The sequence below is a fragment of the Miscanthus floridulus genome, chromosome 18 (genome assembly GCF_019320115.1).
Source record: "Miscanthus floridulus cultivar M001 chromosome 18, ASM1932011v1, whole genome shotgun sequence".
In the NCBI taxonomy this organism is placed as follows: Eukaryota; Viridiplantae; Streptophyta; class Magnoliopsida; order Poales; family Poaceae; genus Miscanthus; species Miscanthus floridulus.
Window position 1 is genome coordinate 68,082,129 of NC_089597.1, and position 24,474 is coordinate 68,106,602.

Genomic DNA, 24,474 nt, shown 5'->3' on the forward strand with positions numbered 1-24,474 from the left:
ATTTCCAGGGGATGACTCGAACTGCCAGAGCACCGTTACCAGTTGATTAAGAGGATGGAGCCCCTCGCCGAGGAGAACAAAAAACTCAAGGAGGCGATGAACCTCTCGGAGAAGAATATTCAAAGGGCCCAGCGCGAGCGAGACCTTGCGGAGTCCAACGCGCAGGACCTAGAATACCAGAAGGGGGTCATGTCTGGACAACTGGCGACTGCGAAAGAACAACTTCGGAGCAAGTCTGAGCAGCTGAGCACTGCCTCAACACAACTGAAAGATGCTTCCGAGCAATTGGAAAAACTGCAAAAAGTCTCTGAGTAGAAAAAAGGTACGTTCGATCCACAAAAATGCTGCACATAGCCGGATACGATTACTTTCGTTGATGAATGATGTACTTGTAGAACAAGACGTGGAGCTTAGTCAGCTACGCCAGGCCCTCGAACAACTCCGAGAGGAGAAAGCGAAGGAGATAGAGCGAGCGAACAAACTGATCGAGGAGCTGGACGGTGAGTACCCCATGATCGAGTTTTCTGTTGAGGTTAATGTCTTCCCTGATGTAACTTCGAAATGCATGTAGAATACCATCGGAGGGTCAAGGCACAATTCGATGTGTTGGATCAAGATGCCCTGTACCCAGAGGAACAATTTTGATGGCGTAGTGGTCAGAATCAAACCAGTGCTCGACTGCATCAAACCGAAAAACTGCTCCTCATCACTGACAGCAGGCCACCTCGCTCGGATATTATCATCGAAAGATGCAAGACTGGTGTGGGAAAGCTTTAAAAGCTTCAACCACGACAGCTGTTGTTACTGCCGCTACCCACACCCTTGCTGTTGTCCGGTCCCACTATCCAGACACTGACCTGGAGGCGATAGGGGGCGGGTATGCTGAAGGGCTGAGCGAAGCGGAGACCCAGCGGCTTGAAGATGAGGTGCAGGACATGGCGAAAAAGTTGGTTGGCGATATATACCTGTTCGGAGAGAATGATGGTAGTGGCGAAGCATAATGATTTCCTCGGTGGACATCATCTGTAATATCTTGACAGTATGGTTAGAAAGCGCGAAAGCGCAAGAATCAAATACTTATCAAATATTTGTCATTAGGTGCTTGTATATACAATATATGCAGTGTGCTTATAATTTGGTGAAATAATCTTCGGAGTTTCAAACCGGATGCGGTTATGCGTAGTTCAAGTAACATCCGACCAGTGGGTCTGCTGCTGGTCCCTATGGCCTTGGCCAGCCCATAGTCCTTAACGTCGAGCGCGGAGCCCGTGCACGTGTAGGAGAAAATTGGTGGCTTAGTTTTTTCCATAAAGAACTGCGCTGAACGTGTTCTTGTCGGCTGTTTGGTAAACGAACTCAGGAGATAATGGCAACACAAGCGGTGTCCAAGCAATGTATTCTATGTTGAACTCTCGGCCTTGGCTGACCCATAATCAATAACGTCGAGCTCGGAGCCCATAGACATGTAGGAAAAATAGGTGTGACCAAAGGACCACAGCCGACCGCCCATAACGCAGAGCGCGGAGCCCATAGCACGTGTAGGGAGAAATCGAAGACTGGGTTTTCTCCGAAGAGAACAAAGAAAAAATGCTTTGCGATTTGGAAAAATTGAGTTTGGCGATTTGGAAAAAACGTGGTCGGTGTTTTGGAGAAATCGTGTTCGGCGTTCTGGAGAAATTGTGTTCGGCATTTTGGAGAAAACGTGTTCGGCATTTTGGAGAAATCGTGTTCGGCGTTTTGGAGAAATCGTGTTCGGCGTTTTGGAGAAAACGTGGTCGGCGTTTTGGAGAAATCGTGGTCGGCGTTTTGGAGAAATCGTGGTCGGCGTTTTGGAGAAATCGTGGTTGGCGTTTTTGGAGATCGTTATGGAGTATCGTAATGCTTCGGCATTCGTACGCGGAGATCAAAAGTTAAAGGAGAAAAAATGGAGACAAGTTATGGAGACCAAAAACTTTATTCATCATAAAATGGAAAGTACATATCTGGAGCGTTTCAAGGGTAGAAACGTATAAGGTGCTCGATGTGCCATGAGTTTGGAACATCAATCCCATCTCAGTTAGATAAGCGATAAGATCCTGGTCGGGTGACCTCTTTGATGACGTAGGGCCCTTCCCAAGGGGAAGAAAGCTTGTGCAACCCTTTGTTCTTTTGTTTTCTGCGGAGAACGAGGTCGCCGATGGTGAATGAACGACCTTTTACGTTGCGGTTATAGTACCTTCGTAGATCTTCTAGATACTTGGCTGTGCGGACGCAGGTGATCAGGCGTTCTTCCTCGGCCCGGTCAATGTCCTCTGTCCAAACAGCCGCGGCCTGCTCTTCAACATAATTTTCCACCCTGGGTGCTCGGAAGGCAACATCTACTGATAGTATGGCCTCTGAGCCGTAGACCAAAAAATATGAAGACACACCGGTACTGCAACTAGCTTGAGTGCGCAGTCCCCAGACCACAGCCGGTAGTTCTTTGAGCCATCTGCCCGGATGCTTTTCTTCTTTCTGATAGAGTCTCTTTTTGAGGGCATCGAGGATCATACCATTAGCCCACTCAACCTGGCCATGAGCTCTAGGATGAGCAATGGAAACGTACTTAACAGAGATGCACCGGCCTTCACATAAATCCCAAAAATGATGGCCGGTAAACGTGGTTCCGAGGTCGGTGATAATGTTGTTCGGGAGACCAAACCTGTGTATGATATCTTCAAAGAGGTCGACTGCTTTCTTTGCAGTAGCTGAAACGAGCAGTTTGTACTCGATCCACTTGGAGAACTTATCAATGGCGACGTATACATACCTGAAACCCCTTGGTGCTGGCTTGAAAGGCCCAATCATGTCCAGTCCCCAGCATGCAAAAGGCCAAGAAGCTGGGATGGTCTGCAACTCCTGTGCCGGTACATGTATTTGCTTGGTGAAGAACTGACATCCTTCACATCAGCCGGACGAGGTCTTCTACGTCGGAGATGGCCGTGGGCCAGTAGAAGCCAGCTCGTAAAGCTTTGCCAACCAGGTTTCTTGAGGCCACGTGATTGCCACAAGATCTAGAATGAATTTTGTGAAGCTAGCTTCACTCCTTTGTCTTGAGGGACGCACTTCTGCAATATCCCTTCCTTGGCACTCTTCCTCATCAAGTTACCGTCTACCAACACGTAGTGCTTACTTCGGCGGATTAGGCGTTCGGTGTCGGTCTCGTCGGCGGGTACTTCAGAGTTGATGAGGTACTTGATGAATTGCTCCCTCCAATCGGCGACCAGTGAAGGCATCGCAAGTACCAACTGCTCGGCAGGGGGAACCTCCTCAACTTCCTTTTCTTCTTTAATGGATGGCACCAGGAGATCTTGCACGAACACCCCCTAGCGGAACCATGGCACTGAGACGAACCTATTTTTGAGAGCTGGTCGGCTAGTTGATTTTGATCTCGTACCACGTGGTGGTACTCGATACCAGTAGAACTTCCCTTCAAGCTTCCTGATTTTGACGCAGTATGCGTCCATCTTCTCACTGGAATAGGACCAGTCTTTGTTGAGCTGGTTGATAACCAACGGGAGTCTCCGTACACCATTAGGCAGTTTGACGCCGAGCGCGACGGCTATACGAAGACCATGGAGACATGCTTCGTATTCCGTGGCATTGTTGGAGGCCGGGAAGTGTATCCGAAGAATGTAACGTAGCTTATCCTTGGTCGGTGTAATGAACAGAATGCCCGCACCGACACCGTTGATGTTAAGGGCACCGTCAAAGTACATCACCTAGTGCTCGGGGCAAGCGGCGGCGATGGGCTCTTGGATCTCGGTCCATTCTAGCGACGAAGTCAGCGAGCGCCTATGACTTAATGGTAGGTCTGCTTCTGAATTCAATGGAATAGGTGCCGAGCTCAATAGCCCACTTAATGATGCGGCCATTGGCTTCTTTGTTGCGAAGAATGTCCCCCAGGGGAAACTTAGTGAGCCACGGTGATCTTGTAGTATTCGAAGTAATGCCAGGAGCTTGCACGACGTAATCAGAATTGCGTATACTAGCTTTTGTACCTGAGGATAACGAGTTTTTGGCTCGTTGCAGTACTTTGCTGATAAAGTAGACCGGACATTGCACCCTGTAAGCGTGGCCAGCTTCCTCGCGTTCGACGACGATAGCTGTACTCATGACGCGAGAAGTGGCGGTGATGTATATGAGCAGAGTCTCATCTGGCCTTGGCGCTGTCATGATCGGCGACTTTGTCAAGAACAACTTGAGCTACTCGAAAGCTGAGTCTGCTTCCTTCGACCAGGAAAAGTGCTCGGAGGCCTTGAGGAGCTTGAAGAAGGGTAACCCTTTTTCACCGAGGCGTGATATGAAGCGGCTTAAAGTGGCCATGCAACCTGTAAGCTTTTGTATATCCTTGACACATGTTGGCTGTTTCATATTGGTGATGGCGGAGACCTTGTCAGGATTAGCTCGATGCCTCGAGCACTAACGATGTAGCCCAGCAGTATACCGAATGGAACTCCAAAGATGCACTTTGAAGGGTTCAGCTTCCATCGGTACTTGTTCAGATTGACGAAGGTTTCTTCAAGGTCGGCGATAAGCTTGTCAGTTGTCTTGGTTTTGACGACCACATCATCGATGTATGCTTCGACGTTGCGACCGATTTGCTGGTCGAGGCACATCTGAATGGCCCTTTGATAGGTAGCCCCAGCGTTCTTGAGTCTGAAGGACATAGTTTTGTAGCAGTATGCTTCGAAAGGTGTAATGAACGATGTCTTTATCTGGTCTTCTTCCTTGAGGGAGATCTGATGATAGCCGGAGTAACAGTCAAGAAAAGAGAGTAGTTCACAGCCGACGGTAGAGTCTACAACCTCGTCTATCTGAGGCAAGCCGAAGGGGTCTTTAGGGCAGTGTTTGTTAAGATCAGTATAATCAACACACATTCTCCATTCTTTATTCTTTTTTCGAACGAGAATAGGGTTTGCTAACCAATCTGGATGATACACTTCTTTTATAAACCCGGCAGCTAAGAGCCGTTTTATTTCTACCCAAATAGCCTCCTTCTTGTCTGGCGCGAATCGGTGAAGTTTCTGCTTGATCGGTTTGGCTGTCGGCGAGACATTCAAGGAGTGCTCGATCTTCTCCCATGGTACCCCCTGGCATGTCTACAGGTTTCCAAGCAAACACATCTGCGTTGGCATGTAGGAAGGAGACGAGCGCACTTTCCTATTTGGGGTCAAGATGAGCCCCAATTCTTCACAGTCTTGGAAGCGTCATTGAGGCCGAGGCCGACCTCCTTGATTTCCTTGGACTTGGCGGAGGCATGAGGAAGCTCGAGCTCTAGGAATCTCCATGTCATCGGCAGGGTACTATCCTGGCTTCGGCGACCACGCTAGCCATCTGGATGGAGTGGTCGGTGGCTTCGACGAGGGCGAGACTCTCTGTCTCGCAGGCAGTAGGCTGACTGGAAAGGTTGGCCTATAGAGCCTAGGACTCCTACAGGGCAAGGCATCTTCAACACCAGGTATGCATAGTGTGGTATGGCCATGAATTTGGCCAGAGCTGGCCGGCCAAGTATGGCATGGTAGGTGGTGTCGAAGTCGGCGATGTAGAAGTTGATATGCTTGATATGGTAGTTGCTTGCCGTGTCGAACTGTACTGGTAGGGTGATCTCTCCAAGTGGCCTAGATGCCCTTCCAGGTACCACACCCCAAAAGGAGGAGTTCGAGGGTGTGAGATCTGATATCGCGAGGCCCAACTCCCTTAGGGCTCCGGCGAAGAGTAGGTTCAAAGCACTGCCACCATCAACAAGGACTTTTTTGAACAGCACCTTCTGGACGGTTGCGTCGAGGATGAGGGGGAAACACCTTATATATGGTATGTCTGCCCATTGGTCGGCCCTGCTGAAGGTGATGGGGATCTCAGACCATGGACGATAGCTAGGGTTGGCGGTAGTTTCTTCTGAAGCAACGGCGAGCACTCGACGACCAGCAAGCTTCCGTTCCCTTCGACTCTCGGTGGAGGCGAGGCCCCCGAAGATGGTGGTGACCACCTTATCGTGGTCCTAAAAGGCGTTGTTGTTGTTCCCCGGTGGTCGGTGACCTCCTATTCCATTGTTGGCATCGTCGTCGAGCCTCTTGTCCTGGAACTCCCTGGCTAGACCAATGCAGTCATTCATCTTGTGTTTGGCGTTCTTGTGAAGAGGGCACATGTCATCGAGTATCTTTTGGTACTGCTCGTCGTAGTTACGCTTGGCGCGAGGTTGACTAGCGGCGGTGAAGATGTGTTCTGGCCAGCGCCGGCAATTTTGGCCTGGCCTGTGTCCTCCTATTCGATCACGGCCGCTATCGCGATGATAGCTGCGGTCGTTGGGGCGGCGGTCATTGTGACGTCAGTCGTCAGGGCGATCGTCGTATCGGTGAGGTGGTCACTGAGTGCCCGCATCCTTGTTGAAGCGCACCTCGGCTTCTTCTGCATCGGCGTACTGGTTGGCGGTAGTTATCATCTCGCCGATACCGGTTGGTGGCTTACGGTTGAACTTGGAGCGAAGTTCGCGATGGTGGAGTCCTCGGATAAAGGCGGTGATGAATTTAGCTTCCATGATGTTGGGGATAGAATTCCTCATCTCGGAGAAACGCCAGATGTAGCTGTGGAGGAGCTCGGATGGCTTCTGGTTGATGCGGCTGAGATCATGCTTCGTGTCAGGACGAGTACACGTGGCCATATAGTTGTCGGTGAAGACTTTCTTCAACTCTTCCCATGAGCCGATGGAGTCCGGCGCAAGGCTGGTGAACCAGCTCATGGCGGGTGGCGTGAGCATGACGGGAAGGTAATTTGCCAAAACGCTGGTGTCTCCTCCCACGGCATGGATGGCAGTGGCATAAGCCTGCAGCCACTGAGTTGGGTTCATTCTTCCTTCGTAGGCTCGACCCCGGTGATCTTAAAGCCACGGGGCCATCGAAGCGTTCGAAGATCCTTTGTGAAAGCCAGAGGCCCCTCAGGATTGTCAACACCGTAATCTATGGCATTGTGGTTGGGGATAGGCTCGAGGGCTGAGTCCGGGTTGCCGTACTCCCTTTCGTAATCCTGGCAGCGACGTACTTCGTCTTCGTGGCGACCAAAACGATGGTGCTCAATACGCCGCCGCGCATCTCGGAGGTTGCTGAGATGTACTCTAGCATCCTGTTCGACCTCCTGGTCATGTTGGTGATGGTGTTCGGTGCGATGCCCCCCGGGTACCCCTTGGAGAGGTAATGACTGGTCGGCGAAACGGCTTTGACTTGGGCGGCGGTTGAACCTCGGCGCAGCTGATCGGTGAATCGTGCTCGTAGTGCACGAAGGTCTCTAGTCCTCACGGATCTCATTGACCTGACAGTGAGCCACTTTAAGCATGGCGGCGATCTTGGCGAGCTCGGGCATTTGAGGGAAACGAGCGAGCTCATTGGCGGCTACTGCCAAATTGGCGCTTGGAGTCTTGAAGAGGTCGTGGCCATCGACGTGGAGAAATTCTTTGTCGAGGTCACGGTAGAGCGGGAGCGGCCTTCCTTGAGAGTCAAGCCGATTATTTCGAGCAGCTTCAGCCCTTGCGATGGCTGCCTCGTTCTCTCACCGCTGCGCGCGGTTGATGTTTTAGGTTCTCCTGAGCGGCGCGCTCTTCCTCGGTTTCACCATTCCGAGGAGGGCTGTCGATGCTGACGTTGAAGATCGCGCCACCCCGGAAGGGTGGGAGGAGAAATTGATCAGAGAAGGTTTCGGCGAGGGTCTCCATAGAGCCCTGAGACTCGGAGCTGGAGTTTCTTCTGGGATAGTCTGGAGGTGCGCCTCGGGGCTCTGGCCTAGGTGTAGCATGTTGACAACTGACCGGAGCTGGATGGTGATCTGGTCAGCGAGTCTGCCCCTTAGGGCGTGCTAGTAAGCGGCGGTGGTGTTGGAGAATCCGAAAGGTAGGGCCATAGCCCTTGCAGTTTCCCGAGCACCCTTCGATAGATCCAGATCGAAGGGTGGTCGGTGCAGAAACAGAGTGTCCAGTGCCGACTCGGCGACGAAGAGACAATCAACGAGCTTTAGTCCGACTCGATCGATGGACTCGATCAGATCGTCGTTGTTGATCGGCCTCCTCTGGTAGCGAGGAAGCGGTCGGCGAGTTGTTGCCGAAAGAGACCTCGGAATAACCTTCGAGATCAGATCTGCAGTTGCAGGTGCAGGGGTGGCTGGCGCAGAACCGATCTGCTCTGGCTTCGAGGAGCTCTCCGACTCCATCAGTGTTGATGATCCACGAGATGGATCCAACCGTGAAGATCTGGCCGGGCTATGGAAGGAACGAAGAGCCTACAGAAAAAAACCATCTTGCTCGACAAGAAAACAGCACGCACAACCCCTACCTGGCGCGCCAACTGTCAACAGGCCGTCAGTATGACGTAATACCTTACTCCTGTGGTCTGTTGGTTTGTATTAGCTATCGTATGATATGCCGTGATTTTAGAGGGGGTCCCTACCCTGCCTTATATAGTCCAGGAGGTAGGGTTACAAGTCGGTTAGATCTAAGATATAACCGGAAAGTAATAACTAAATACAGGAATCTAGGGATCATACATATCCTAACAGATCTCGTAGTATCTTCAGGATATCTTCCTGATGTCTTACGGAAGGCGCCGAGCAGAGTCATGCCTCACAAGGCTTCTTCTTGTGAGCTGGGCCACCCCTAGGGGCTGCAGCCCATGTGGTCTGCCGTGGGTATCCGAGGTCGTACCCCCCACAACCATGGTGTAGCCCCCGCGAGTGAGCCATGTTGATTGACACGCGCCGCTCGACATAGGTCACTCGGGAACGAGCAGCATCGCCAAAGTGTCACTTTCGACATGCACTTTTTGATGCGACATGTCAGTTGTGTCGCGATCTCTGGGTGCAGGGAAGAGTTCGCATGAATGATTATGTAGAAAAACTCAACTAGGAAGACTACTTTCTCGAGGCAACTTTTATGCAAACACTGGGCATTCATGCTATTGACGTGGCCCTTGGTACCCATGGTGTTTGGCGCGGCGAGGCCCAGAACATGTGGCACATCGAATCAAGGAGTGCGCTGTGTTGCGAGCCCTCTGGAGCTCAGTCGATCGCGTCACCCTCGTGCTGGGTTGTCACAAGGCTCATCGCGCGCCGCGGTTGAGGTTGTTGGGCACGATCTCTGCACGCTCCCCTACCAAGTAGGGAAGTCACGCTCTGGCCTAGCTCCCGGGGGTTGCTCCTCAAAGCTTAACTCCGGCACGACGCTAGTCGTTACCGCCCAAGTGAGTCGAGGCTCCGGGGGTTGGCATGCGGCTGTCAGCAAAGTCGTAGTTCTCCCACTCGCAAAGGTGGGCCTGTCGAAGGTCACCACCTATGGTGATGATCTCAGTGGGGATCGAGCATCTTGAGCTTGAGGTAAGTGTAGTTGGGGACGGCCATGAACTTGGCATAGCATGGTCAACCCAGGATGGCGTGGTAGGCGTCGGGGAAATCCTCTATCTCAAAAGTGAGCATTTCTATGTAGGAAGTTTGTTCAACCTCCGAACGTCATGGGCAGGTCGACCTGCCTGAGGGGAATGGCCTAAAGCCCAGGTATGACTCCATGGAACGGAGCACCGGATGGTCGTATCGTCGCTCGTGGTAGCCCCATGGCAGTCGTAAGTCTCGGACATAGAGTAGGCTAAGGCCGCTCCCACCATCCATGAGAACATGGGATAGGTAGGTCTTGCTGATGATTAGGTCGACGACAAGGAGGAAACGTCCCGGTTGCGGAATGTGATCGGGGTGATCCTTTCTGTTGAAAGTGATCGTGGTTTTCGACCATTTTAGGAAAGCCGGGACGACTTCACTTAGAGTGGCCTGCATTGACCTCCCTGGCCATGAGTTTTTGCCAGCGTTTGGACTCGTACGCCACCGGTCCACCGAAGATCATGAGGCACCCCTTTGGGTCAGGATACATATCCCTTTTTCCCTCGTCAGTCGGTGGATCCTGGACATCGCGTCTATGCAGGTAGCCTCGTAGTCACCCTTGAAGTAGCATTTGATGAGGTCGCACTCTTCAAGGGTGTGTTTGACTAGGGTAGCCGTGGTTGTGGCACGGCAACTTGACTATCTTGTCAAAACTAACATGGTTGAGCTTGCTAGTTTTCTAGGTTGTGGACCCTATCGACCACCGTGACAAACTCGCTGTCGCTGGCGCCTCCAACTGTCTTTCTTGCCTTTCCCTCACCGATTGTGGTCCTTAGCCTCATCCGTGGGTTCGGCCCTGAGCCTTACCCTTGTATTTGCAAAAGATTGCTCGGAATGGCCTCCTCGCCGGAGGCATGGCTTGTAGCGAGGTTGAGCAACTCCCGCGTCGTTCGTGGTTTGCTACGTCTGAGCTCATGGACTGAGTGCTTCATTGGTCGTGCCTAAGATGAACGCTCTGATCACGTCTGCATTCACGATGTTGGGAAGCCCATTGTACTACTTGGAAAGCGGCAGATGTACTCGCGTAGAGTTTCTCTCACTTTTTGCTTGTAGGCTTTGAGATCCCAGGAGTTCCTAGGGCGCACGTACATGCCCTAGAAGTTTCCTATGAAGATGCTCTTGAAGTCTACCCACGAGTGGATGTTGTTTGTGGGGAGATGCTCGAGCCATGCTCGGGCGCTTTCCATGAGGTAGAGCGACAAGTATTGGATGATGAAGAGGTCATCATGCGCTCCGCCTACTCGATAGGCAAGGCAGAAGTCTTCTAGCCATAGAGCGGGGTTGGTGGCCCAGAGTACTTGATGTTCGGCGGCACGCGGAACCACGCTGGGAACAGCGTTTGCCGGATCCTCTTCGCAAACTCTTGTGCGCCGCAAGCATCCGGGCTCAAACTGCGCCGAGCATCTCGGACCCTAGGGGTGTCGGCCATGGTTGTCCGGGTCGCTGTCGCCGTAGTGTGGCAGATCCTTGTCCGCTATGTCCAACCTAGGGTGTCTGGCGCCTTGAGCATGGCGGGAGCTATGGTTTCCAACATGGTGGCTGCACGCTGGAGAAGGCTCCTGCCTGCATGCGCCCCATCATCGCTAGGCTGGAGAATGCTTGGCGTGTGATATCCCTCGGGGGGCGCTATGCGCGGCGGAGATGTACACGAGGCTTATCGGGGACCTAATACCAGAGTACCCAAGGACGTGGAACTAATAACCATCGAACGTTAAAAACTCCCGGACGGACAAGGGTGCTACTACGCTTCTTGCTCGAATGATGGGAGTTTAGTTCCGCCTCGCCCGACGCTCTCTCCGTCACGCCCGGTGCCCGTGGGCCAGCTCCGCCTCGCCCGAGGGCTTAGGGCTAGACTCCGCCTCACCCAACGCCCATGGGCTAGCCCCACCTCGCCCGAAGGCTAAGGGCTAGACTCCACCTTGCCCGATGCCCGTGGGCTAGCTCCGCCTCGCCCGAGGGCTTAGGGCTAGACTCCGCCTCACCCAACGCCCATGGGCTAGCCCCACCTCGCCCGAAGGCTAAGGGCTAGACTCCACCTTGCCCGATGCCCGTGGGCTAGCTCCGCCTGGCCCGAGGGCTAAGGGCTAGACTCCGCCACACTCGGTGCTCGTGGGCCAGCTCCGCCTCGCCCGAGGGCTAAGGGCTAGACTCCGCCTCGCCCGACGCCCGTGGGCCAGCTCTGCCTCGCCCGAGGGCTAAGGGCTAGACTCTGCCTCGCTCGATGCCCGTGGGCCAGCTCCACCTCGCCCGAGGGCTAAGGGCTAGACTCCGCCTCGCCCGAGGGCTAAGGGCTAGCCCCGCCTCGCCTAAGGGCTAAGGGCTAGACTCCGCCTCGTCCGACGCCCATGGGTCGGCTTCGCCTCGCCCGACTGCCCGTACAAGGTGAGACAAGACGTTCGGGTCAACCACGGCATCAAGGGCCATACCCTGCACCCCTGTAGGAAAGTACCATCAGGGCGCGACTGGGACGGGCGCTTAGACCCTTCTAGGTGTAGCAGAGCCTGAATAGTGTTGCGGTTGCATGCTCTTCGCCCTACAGTGTTGTAGGCGCCGCCTTCAACCTCCGGGCAAAGAGGCCTGACGCGGATGTACGACAACCGCTACGTGCCAAGCGGGGACTCCCGTCTTCTATAGTGACAAACAAGTAGTTACCGCGCCATCCGCTCCCCACAGGGGTCAGGAGATCAACAACCCCGTCCTGACACGCCGCCCGCAGGGGTGGGATGGGACGCACCCACTTGTTAAAAGAGGTCAGGGCATGGCCTACGAAGGTCAACAAGCGCACCGCTTCTGACACGGCTTGCCAGGTTATACAGGGCAGGCGCGGGAAAAAAGGAAGACCCTGGCTCCTTCTAAAGACCTTCTATACCCTTGATATTTTTTTCTTCTCCCGTCTGTAGCCCCTCCTTCCCCCTTGGTCTATAAAAGGGAGGGCAGGGCTCCACTAGAGGGATGGACTTTTGACAGACAACTACACATCACACACAGTCAAGCTGCTACCAGGCTCTTGACATCCTTTCGACCCTTCCATCAGAGACCTAGGACCAGTCCCTCTCTCGACCGTTTGTACCCCCTACTATAGACCTGTTTTCGGTGCTAATAACACGAGCAGCAACTAGACTGGACGTAGGGACATTTAGCCTGAACCAGTATAAATCTTGTGTCCTGTAGCGCACCATCTGGGCCTAACGCGCATAAATATAAATTTACTTGCCGGTGCTTATTCGAAACACCGACAAGGCTAGCCTTGGGGTGTCGCCTCTCCATAGAGCTTTGAGCTTGTTGTACCGCCATGGTTTCTAGCAAGTCTCATAGCTCCTTGTGAACATGTTTTCCTTCATCGGTCGAGGGTTCAGGGGCCGTTCGCATGATCATGGTGGCCACCGTGACATTCTGGCTGGCTCAAGGGAAGACAGGTGTCTCCCTCTTGCCTTGTTGGATTTTGTCGTATACGCGGCGTGCCCACACCCGCACGCCCTCGGTGTCGAGGTGTTGTAGGCTAGGGCATCCGTCGTCGTGGCATTAGTTGGCCTGCTCAGGCTTCACAGGCCCTGGCTCGTTCCAAGCGCTCCTGGTCGTACTCCGCCTGTTCCTCGGGGGTGCGTGGAATCAGATAGGCGTCGTCCTCTACACTTCCTACCGCTAACGCCCTGGTCTTCCAAGAGGTGCAACAAGTTGCATTCTCTCAGCGGATGGTAGCTCCCTTCGAAATCGAACTCGGAGTCTGTGTTCTTAGGGGTCATTGGCAGGAGGTCGTAGACTGACTCTGGATCCCGCTCCATCATCCCCACAAATAGGGAGGGGCTTGGCATCATCGAAAGGCCATTGCGCCTAGGCTAGCTCTCGCTCGAAGAGTGCGATCGCGTCCTTCATTCCAGAGGGCAACGCAGTGCAGGGGTTCCAGAATTCAACCTCTGGTGGCATGGGCCATCGCTTCCTTCTCAACAACGAGAGTGCGTGACTGTCCCCTACCTGGCGCGTCAACGGTCGGTGTTTTGTAGACCGACTAGTAAATTTATATGATTAGTCGCGCTGCTCTAGAAAGACGATGGTAGCATCCAAAAGACACGAGGATTTATACTGATTCAGGCCGGAGGCCTACGTCTAGTTTAAGAGATGATCGAGTGCGTGTTCCTCGCTTGAATACTCTAAAGTTCTTATAGTGGGGGTGCAAGAATGGTGGAAGAGGTAGGAGAATGGAGCTAGAGCTAGAAGATGGGCTTATATAGGGTGCCTTGGAAGGGTGTCCTGGCTGCCCTTATATAGGGTCCAAGGCCAGGTCACGTACAAAGGAGGTTCTCCTGATCGAGGGTCATAAGACTGAGGGAGGGAACCTAGCTAACTTGGCTTGCCCTAGCTAACTTGGCTTGCAAGAAACGCCGCCTTAACTTTATGTAGCGCACGTCTGGGCGTGGTTGTCGTCATGATCTTGTGCCCACGTCGCGGCATGGGGTGGCGTGGTGCTACTATGCCATCACTACACCACAGCCCCAGAATGGCGATGCACCATTGGTCGCTATAGGTGGATACAGCGACGCACTATCGGTCAGTATAGATCTATGCCGACACTTAACTGCTGCCGCTGAAAGTGGCGTCGGGATAGGGTTATAGCGACCGACATACTTTTAGCGACCGATAATCTAACGAAATGCTGAAGCAATACCGACCAACAGGCTGATGACATATAGTAGTTTTACAGTCCAACAATTCAAGGCTAAAGGGATTTATACCAACAATCCAACGCATAGATCACATGACGCAAAAATACTATTATTAATCTCACATTAACCAAATTACAATATTCTTTTAGACATGAAACATACAAGATCACATTCAACATGAGACACAAAATCGAGTCACAATGACAGCTTAGATTTCATTCATGCCAATTGGTACATGTAATAGTCATGCTGAGTTGCACCTCACAGTAACATGAGACACCAAATTACAGTATTCTTCACAACACACAAGTCTGGCTTGCACACCTCACAGCTAACATGCACAAGGAGTTCTTTACAAAATGTTACATCATCCAAAGCAACTAGCATCCATCCCCAAGCAGGTCTTTACAAAATGCTATATCATCCAAAGCAACTAGCATCCATCGATGTTTCATCTCCATCTTACAAAATGTTTGATCTGCTTGCTGACACAAAATAATCACGTTACATCTAGCGCCTTCCACCTGAAAAATCAAATCATATTTTTCAGTTCCAACTTGTACTGTAGTACTTTGTTCTGTCAGATGCAGCGTTCCAATTGAGCTTCTAGTAAACTGTTAATCTCACCAAGGCGTTTCTAACTAACAGAGACATTGATGGTAGTTAGTTGAAGCTGATAGTTAGTTCAGCCAAAGATAAATTTTGCATAATCAAAACCATTTTTTTGAGCTATTGCTTTGTCTATCATAAAAGGCAAGATAAAGTAACTGAGAGTAGCCATGAGCAGTTTTGTACCTGTCACTAGATGGACTTGGCAAATCCACTGTTCGTTATCTAACAGTTGTAACAAGTACGGGCCTGTGGTGATGTGGTCAAATTGCTATTTTTAATCAATCAAATACATGTCGAGGACACTTAAAAAGAAGCATAATGTTAGTGAAAAACACTGGGTTTTTTTTCAATCTGTGGACAGGGAGAACTCATTGGACCAACGCCACCGTGTCATGGTTTTGAAGAATATTAAAATACTAGCAAAAATATCATAAATTTGAAGGATTCTAAGAATATGTTGCAGAAGAAATTATTGGTCAAAGATATGCACCGACGACTATGCATAATCAAATGTGACAAGCATATTTGAATGGAGTGAGCAATAAATAACTTATATTCTTTCTGACATACTCTTGGGAATAGTTACTGGACACGCTGATCGTTCCTTCATCTATCGCCAACTGCTGGTTGTTAAGCATTTCCCTGTTCATTGCAGAATCATCCACAGGGGATGGACCTGTCCATTGAGGTTGGGACTGAGATATAGCATTATCTGCATACAAAGAAGACTCATAAGTAACCAGTGCTGCTTCTAGTCTCAGAAAGCACTTCTGAGAATAATGCAAAATATATGTGAACCATTGATCATACTTGTAATATTCGCCGGTGTATCTGCTGATCTGTAGCACCCGCTAGCCATGTGATCAGTTCCTGCCTGATCCTGTGCCCCTGATGCAGCTGCAGATGTCACTGTTGTGATTATCATCGAGTTTCCCTGTGAAATTAGATCCAGGGGAGGATCCATTTCTCATGAAATGTGAAGGGTCAGGCGGAGAATCTCCAGGGATTTGACCTTTACTCTGCAGCACAAGAATAACAAGCATGCATAAGATGTTGGTTGAAAACTATCGATACAACGTTAACAATTCGGTAAGGCAAATGCATTTTTAGCAACAAACACTTGCCTGTGCATTTTTCCAGAATGATCGAAAATACATATTTGACTGCAAAAATGTAAAACGACATTCAAACACAGACAATCAAGAATTGACTGTTCCTTTCCTAACAGCAGTAGCAAGCATTGCAGCTTTGGAGAAAGAAGCAATTACCCATGGAAGCATCTTTGCATTTTCTTGGTTCCATTCTGGGAATGTTGCCTCGTATTTTTGCACTTTCTCTTGCAAAAACCGTATATATTCAATAACCTGCATTAGAAAGGATGGCACAAAGGAATCATGTGTTAATCAACTGCGAAAGATTACTTCGATAAAACAGGAAACCTATTGAAACCTTACCTCCAAGAGAAATGTTGCTTTGTCTCTCTTTTGATCATTGTGTGGCAACAGCTCCCTAAGTATCTGAAACCTGTAGGAATGATGTGGAGTAAAATAAAAACATAATCCATAAAGAGGTCAAAACTTATTTACAAGCTTATAACTGGTCATAAAATTACTGCATCAAAGCACCTATCATTGATCTTGCTGCGTCTGCGCTGCTCTGTGGCCGAGTGTTTTGACCGCGGTGTGTTTGGCCGCTGATCTTTACCACCATCGCTGCTAGCTCCCAGCCTTCCTGTCCACCCTTACTGTCAAATCTGTTGATGCAAACACTATCCATTAGTACAAAATATTGCAGAAAATGACATGTGAGCCCCTTTTTACTCGTATTAAAATAAAGTGATAATTGCACACCATCTTTTCATGAAGCAAAATTGCCATAGTATCATTATCATTATTTATGTCCTCATCCTCCAAATTATCAAAGTCAAACACATCTCTTTGTGAAATAAGTCTTTGTACCTAGCATCATTATCGATCCATGATTTATCCATTCCCCTTTGTGAAAGATCAAGCAGCTTTAGAAATGAACTATAAAATAAAAAAAAGACCATAAGCAGCAAAGAAGCTACATACTTTGACAATCCTGCTCATATCCATGAATCCACAGAACAGTTTTAATTTAAACACGATTGTCGTGTTCATGTCCACAACAATATTAAAAAAGATGGCCTACAGAAAGAGGATCATACCAGTACGCACAAGAAGAGCAACTGCCAACGTTGTGGCTGTTCAAATAATCTCCAAAAGATTGCAAGTTGCCTGGCTGGAATGAATTTGGCTATAAGAAATTTGTAGACAATATAAGCAAATAGAATAAAGTTAAATTAGAGGTGAGGTAGCAACATCCACTGTAAATTTAAGCAAACTGAGTAAACACAAATTAGAGGACCACCTACAGTGCATTTGGCGAAGAGGCCCATAAAGATAAATTACAATGCTATTATTTTAGCAGCTGTAGCAAGAGGAGAGTATAACCTGAGCAAATTTGTCGTTTTGAAATTCGATGCCTACATAAATAAGAACATGTATGTATGCAGTTAGAAACTAAACATATAAGTTTCTAATGGAAATCTGACAATGCTGGAAACAATGGCGTACCTTTGTAATTAGTGTATACATGAAGGGACCTCCTAGAGGGGGTTGATTTGCATGCAGATATCAGTTGCACAAGAACTTGACATGATATATTTTAGCCATCTCTCTTTACCCCAATCTGCAAAAGGGAACCATTATATTTGCTTCTTCGTAGGTATTTTATCAGTGTTAAACTGTGAATAAATAATGGCTGCAGAAGAGTCGTTCTTTTCAGCATAACGATATGGCACTTACAACCGAATTGATTTTTTTACAGATGTGAATCTAGTATAACAGGAACACACAATTTACATTTACATAGTACCTATTGTTGTAACCTGAAGAAGGTAGGAAGAAAAGAACTATAACCTCGGTAAAATTCCTTGTATTCCAATGTACACATTCAAAGGCACACTAACCTTAAAGTCTGATGTGCCTATCTGTTCAGCAGGACGGAATGGCTGGCCTGCTTGGTCGCTGGGCACGGAGGAACAGCAGCAGGTCCGGTTGGCTGCTGGGTCTCTTTCGTCTTCAGCTGGGGAGAAGAATCACTGCAGCAGGGCCTCGGGGGCCCGCTGAGTGTCGCTAGTCACGCGAACAAAGAGTCCGATCGCACCAATTGAACGCCATTATGTACTGAAACTGTAGTAGAAAAACTAATCGAGTTCGCGAAGAAGGTAGACAGATCGAGCAACTCTTAAGGTAGGTTCAAGATAAAACACCAGATCGAGATCGAGCAACTCTTAAGGCAGGTCAAGATAAAACACCAGATCGAGATCGAGATCGAGGAGGAGGGGACACGAACCTCAAGTGGCGAGGCACTCAACGGCGTCGGCCAGATAGACCTGGAGGAACCCCATGCTTAGCGGCGGAGATGAGGATGAAGGTGGCAGCAGCAGGCGTCGATGTCGTCGCAGGGCACCTCGTCCTCGCAGCCGGTCCAGCCCACGCCGCAGTACATCGTTGCGGATCCGAACAACTGCGGCAAAGAAGCGTCACGGAAACCAGATCAAATCGCTGGTTGGAATCGATGAGGATGAGGGGTGGCTGAAGTGCTAATATCATGATGGAATTGTAAGAATGGTAATATGGGATATGGCATCTTCATTAGGTAAATGAGTAATGGCATTAGCATGGACACCAGCTGTGAAGAGAAACATCTATTTATGATAAGCACGAAGGTCATGTTTACCAAGAACAATGTTAACCCAATAAGGGAGGCATGTGTAAAAATAAATAAATAAATAAACTCTTGGCCGTGAGATCTGCTGGGACAAATGACGGCACATGGGTGAGGTCTTCACGGATCAGGCACCGGCAGTGGCAGGCAGGGGAGGCAGCTACAGTGCATCCCGGCGGCATTGACGTCAGCAGCCGAGGCGAAGGCCAGGTGGGCGTCAGAATCGATTGGAGAGCAGTGTGCGCCGGATGGTCTACAAACACAGGAAAGCAGCAACGCAAGCACACTCCATTTAGGCATTTCATGAGTACTTGAAGGGCAGGGAATACCAATCGCACAGGAAACGACAGTTGGAGACCTCACCGTGTGTACAGAGGAAAGAGAACGCGATGAAGACAGGAGCACCGATCCGCCGGAGGCGAAGAGGAAGACCAACTGGTGCAAACGGCGGCCTTGGAGGTGGTAGCGGTGACCACCTCACAGAGCACAGGCGGCGTGAACAGTCACAGGACACCAGCAACGGAACAGGGAGGCAGCAGAGACACACCATGCACAGTGCCAGGGCAGCCGGGAGCCCAAGAGCAGGCGGCGCGGAGCAGGAATGGCGGCGCCGTGTGGTGGAGGAAGGGGAACTGGTGCTTCTGTGGCTACGTGGGGTGTCGGTAGATATTGCCAACGTTTGCATCCAGGCCGTAGATGGTGGATCTGACGGCAACAAATAGCAGGTGACATGGACTCATCAGGGAGTAGAAAATGGTGTATAAAAATAAGGGTAATGGTGGATTAGTCTTACAAAATAAATAAGTCACAGAATCTCTGGTAATGGAAGTGATACAGATAATGAAATTTCTGTGAGACACAGATAATTTACCTACATATGGTATATATGCTTTGTGATTTTGAAAAATCATCAATCACATATTATAGTATTATAGAATAAAAAACAGGAAGCTTGTACAATACCAAGAAAGGAAAAGTGAAGAACTCACCGAGGATTAAATCAGCATCACGTATGGCTTTATTGTTGTAAACAAGAGCCAATACTATTACTGTATGCCACTTTTGAATGCCATCATAACCGCCTTTGAGCTCTTTCCTGCATGCAGATCCAAGAAACATGGCTTATGCATTCAGAATTAGACTGATGAGTCATAAATATTCAAGATAGAAGTTTATACCCTTGATCACTACATTCTAATTACTTTTTGAACAGGAATATCAATGCTGGATTAGGAGAATATATCCATGCTATCCTGATCGACATGTCAGCATTTATATTTGCCTCTAATAACTCAATCTTTTTCCTGACATAATCCAGCAACAGTGCAACAAGTGACACATGTCAAGATGCAGCATATTAGCATTTGAAAGCAAATGTGGAGAAAAAACATCTACAAATTACCTGTTGGTGCATTTGTCCAGATTCTGGGTCCACTGACCAAATAAGGGCACAGGAAAACAGTTAGACAACAAATTTGCAATTCAAAACAGATGGAAAATTGTAGTGATGCAGCTATGAACTCTCGATGGATCCAGCCTTCACAGGTGCGACGCACTCGGGGGAGGTGTCGAGGGAGCTGGCGGCGGGCGGGACAACGCAGCTGATGCGTTGGTCCAGGCCGCCCCATTTTGCTATGGCTGCAATTTGATAATCTCTAACTGAATAACAACTATCTGCTATCTGGAATTTTTTGGAATCTTAGAACAATTTACAAGGGAGCTTAGAGAGGAATTGAAGACCGACATCTTAGAACAAGCAGAGCGATCAATTGAACCGAACAGAGCGCTAACAATGGAGGCTACTGGAGGAAGACGGCGAAGCAATAAATAAAGGTGACAGCACCGAGCATTCTAGTAGCAGAGCCGCTAGCTGCAAAAGATTAAACAAACAGATATTGAAGGAGAATGATGAGCAGGTACAGGAAAGGTTACTGATAAGATATTTTGCACAGAAAAAAACAAACAATTGACAGTACATACAATTTGGGATGTGAACACGCAGATAGAACTTGCCCGAATTGGGAAGCACAGCCGGGGCATGAATTCTCCTTCGACGCATCCAATTGAGCGACCACGGCTGGACCCTTGGACTTAGCCGGCGATGTAGACCCATCAGACATCAATTTTGGGGACTTTGCTGGGGACAACGCACGCTTGGACCTCAAGACTGAACCTTGGTTTCTCTCTAATCTCTATTATGGTAACACAAATCATACTCCATGTTAGAACTACTGATAAGAGCACTTTATAAAAGTCATCTAATTGTAGAAAGCACATATGGGAAGAAAAAAACAAAGCTCTGTAGACATACCTAATAGCTCCATTACAAAGAGGCATAATGCATCGTTTCACAGAGCAGGCAACAATCCATTGCTTGCTGAATGTAAAAAAAATATCATGCCAAACAACCAAATGGAGGAATCAATAACACAAGATGTTGCATCTTAACTGAATGAGGCAATTATATAGAATACTCAATATCACAGATAGTACAGGTAGGCAAACAATTTCAAAACTGGCTCATTTTTGTTCATGGTGGTGTATTTATATCCTGAGCACAATGTATTTATCTTAACTGAAGCTAACGTGGGGGGAGGCAATAAAAAGAGATTTGAAAGGTTGGGATATGATCTTTGTTTGGATAGGAGTGCTTGGAAAGCGGCTATTGATGTGCCTGAACCGTGACTAGGGGCTCATGTTAGGTTTCAACTCTAGCCTACCCCAACTTGATTGGGACTAAAAGGCTTTGTTGTTGTTGTTGTAATGTATGTTGACTGCACAACCCAAGCATAGCAGTAGCTGAATCTATCACAGAAAGCATCAAAGAGTCCACACTGATCAAGTAAGGTAAACAAAACAAAGGCAGGGGGGATGGGAACAAAGAATGAGGTAGGATCTATACAGCATAACAGACATACCACACTTCACAAATAGGAAAGACGCCCTTCAGTCTGGCCATAACCTGCATACATAGGTGATAAAGTCTAAATCCAAGATCCTAATCCAACCCACATAGCAAAAAAAAAAAAAAGAAAGAAGAAGAAGAAGAAGATTTATCATCCTCAGCTAGAAGTAGGCCAAGCATAGGATGGCTAAGAAACCGCAGGCTCAGGGAGAAGCCTGGAATCTTGTCAATTATTTCATTGCGTCGAAAAAAAATTGTTTGCAAATTTCATTCTATTTATGTTCCCGAAAAAAAAAACATTTGTCGAATCTCTAAGCATAACACGAAAAAAAACATGTCAGATAAAGGTGCTTTGTTGCTAGCTTCGTCATGAACCTGTAATATCGAACTAAAGGTATGAGAGACAGCCTATACATTTATAAATTTAAATACATGGAAACAGCCATCGTTAAAGAATATGGTTTAGCAATTCTTTTAGACAATTCTTTTAGAGAGCAGAGAGGAAGCGAGCAAAACCTGCTTCTGTCCCGACTCCACAAAATTAAACAATTGTTCTTCAGGCTGCAACCAACCAACTAACCAATGAATCAGCCTAGCGAGGCAAATAAGGCGGAGAAAAATTCCAAATCACCTAGAAAGTGAAGCAACTCACCTTCTCGATCCGTTCTGGATCTGCAGGAGGTCGTCCAAGGAGAGAAACAGGCCGCGATCGATGGGATGTTCCACTGTCCCAGTCCTCGTGGGCGCCGGCGGCCCTCGCCCTCTTGCCCTTCTCTCCAGTGCCGGCAGCCGTTGCCCTGTTGGCCCTCTCTGTATGCAGCAAATCAGGACGATGCGAGCCTCCGCGAGCGCCGGGAGAGGGAAATCCGGCAGGGAGAGTAGAGGTAGAGGTAGGTATATATAGAGAGAGAGAGAGAGAGAGAGAGAGAGAGAGAGAGAGAGAGAGAGAGAGAGAGAGAGAGAGAGAGAGGAGCAAACCGATCAGCGGACGACGCGAGGTCAAGCAGAGCGGCGCGGAACGCCGGCACCAGCCCTCGCCGGTGTGGGTGGGGGGAGGGGGGCAGCCGCGGCCACCAGCGGCGCGCCGCCTGCGCCGCACCGTACCGGGGCCGCCAACCGCAGGGGCCGCAGCCGTGGGCGTTGGGGCCGACGTCATCGGAGGCAGAGGCCGTGGGCGTCGGGGTGGTGCGGGTGGCGGCGGGGACCTTCAGTATGGGCACCGGCAGCGGCGGATCTAGGGCGGATCAGGGGTGAGGGAGGAGGGCCGCCGGGGCCTGGTCGTGCCAGCGCGCCGGCGGCGAGGGCGCCGTCGCCCTACGGCCGCCGCCGCCTCGTGAGAGAGATGCAGGGGTACGCGAGGGGAGCGGAAGATGAGGAGTTGGAGTCGGAGTCGCCTGCGGAGAGAAAATTCACGCGTGCGGGAGATGTGGCGTCGGGGAGAGAGAGTCGCGCGTGAGGTGGGTGCGGGACGGAAGGAGGGATGGGTAAAGAGGTTTGATCCAGAAAATTTGGTCCGTTGGATACTACCTAGTTGTCGCTGAATTTTTACTGTAGCAACGTTGATCATACATTTTTTTTCGTAAAAGATTTTTTTTTTAGATATATCAAGTTTTCACATATATGATTCTTTATTGAACATACTTCATTAGTGTTATATACATTAAAGTATCTAAGATTTTTTTAAAGAAAAAACAGATAGTCAAATTTGCTACAGTAAAAAGTTGCTGACAAGTAAATACAAATGGAGGAAAGTACGAGTGAGTGGACAGATTGCTCGTCCTTTCATTTCAAATGTTACCTGTTAGTTGCACTTTTTTTATTTAGGAGAGTTCATGACTGTAGTGGATATTTATTTTATGACTTTAGAGAAGTTTATATCGGTGCATTATATGTGGTAGAGATAGAGATGGAGATATGTGGTAGAGATAGAGATAAGTTACTTTGTTTTTTTACATCTATTTTGCTATGTATCTAGATTTAGTATATGTCTATATGCATATCAAATTCTATGTATAAAAAAAAATCAAAGCAACTTCTAATTTAGAACGAAGAAAGTACTTGTGTAATGATTTGAATTACAAAATTGATAAAACAAAATGGTTACTTGTTGCCTGTCATTCTTATCTAAATTTCTTCACTTAACCTATCATTTTATTAAACATTATCTCTTATAATTTAGTTCACTTCAATATTATAGATTAATAAAGTATACTTTGATTTTATTTCACTTTGGTTATTGACGAACTTAGTAGTAAAATTCTATTCATGTGTTTTGAATTTAACGGTATGCACTTTGAGTTGAATTGAGTAAATATCTGAATAAAAATACAAATCTCATACATCTATTTTGTATTCGTATTCGAAAAGATCTATATCCGTATTCGAATCTGAATAAAAATGTGGTAAAAGATGACATCTCCGATTCCGTACAATCCAATCCGTTTCCATCCAAGGTGAAGCGTTTGCTGGAGTTTTGGTGCTCAAGTGTATGCGAGAGACCCGGCGACAGATTCTCACGTTGCTGTTGAAAAAAGTTCGTTGAAATTTTGCTAAGCGTAGACAAGATTTGTACCACGAGCTCTATTCTGTCTTCAGTTTATTGCTGATCGTACATAGATTATGTATCGGGCTGCATGTTTCAGCTAAGGTTACACTTAGATTTCTACAAAAAAAAAATTCTGGTTATTTCTTCGCCGTGTCTTCAGTGAAGTATGATGTTCCACCTTTGAATAATTGTGATACAAGGTTTGATCTATGGCAATCAAGATGCGAGCTATTCTTACAAAGGCTAAAGTGGATGATGCTCTTGATAAATTCAGTAACAAAGATTCAAAGTCTTGGACTAATGAGGAGAATAGAAAATATCGTAAGGCATTGACTCAAATTTAGCTTCATCTATCAAATAATATTTTGTAAGATGTTTTGTATGAGCTGTAGCTGCTCTATGGCAAGTTAGAGTCAATTTGCACGTCTAAGATTTGACATAATATGAAGATGAAGTTATATACGCACAAGTTGCAAGATGGTCGTTCTATTCTTAACCATCTTTCGGCCTTCATGGAGATCATGTTAGATCTACAAGCTATGGAGGTAGATTATGATGGTGAGGATTTGGGT

The 24,474-nt window shown here is 48.5% G+C and overlaps 1 protein-coding gene and 1 pseudogene across 25 annotated transcripts; both read right to left on the reverse strand.

The window, feature by feature from the left end:
• Nucleotides 1-14,277: 14,277 nt before the first annotated feature.
• On the reverse strand, nucleotides 14,278-16,689 carry LOC136523993 (transcription factor BIM2-like; annotated as a pseudogene).
• On the reverse strand, nucleotides 16,323-22,825 carry LOC136520368 (uncharacterized). 25 transcript variants are annotated; one of them, XM_066513844.1, is made up of 13 exons: nucleotides 20,433-20,571; nucleotides 19,855-20,322; nucleotides 19,655-19,756; nucleotides 19,442-19,548; nucleotides 18,816-19,157; nucleotides 18,560-18,705; nucleotides 18,078-18,251; nucleotides 17,692-17,914; nucleotides 17,297-17,411; nucleotides 17,174-17,205; nucleotides 16,888-16,961; nucleotides 16,550-16,657; nucleotides 16,323-16,452 (listed from the first exon to the last, which is right to left on the reverse strand). In XM_066513844.1, exons 3-7 carry the CDS (start codon nucleotides 19,714-19,716, stop codon nucleotides 18,135-18,137), a joined length of 774 nt encoding a protein of 257 aa, XP_066369941.1. In that variant the 5' UTR covers nucleotides 19,717-19,756; nucleotides 19,855-20,322; nucleotides 20,433-20,571; the 3' UTR covers nucleotides 16,323-16,452; nucleotides 16,550-16,657; nucleotides 16,888-16,961; nucleotides 17,174-17,205; nucleotides 17,297-17,411; nucleotides 17,692-17,914; nucleotides 18,078-18,134. The 25 variants fall into 25 exon arrangements, with proteins under 25 accessions (XP_066369941.1, XP_066369939.1, XP_066369944.1 ...); XM_066513842.1 differs by having other exon boundaries at nucleotides 16,888-16,976; XM_066513847.1 differs by lacking the exon at nucleotides 16,550-16,657 and having other exon boundaries at nucleotides 16,325-16,452; nucleotides 16,888-16,976; nucleotides 19,855-19,886; nucleotides 20,197-20,322.
• Nucleotides 22,826-24,474: the final 1,649 nt, after the last annotated feature.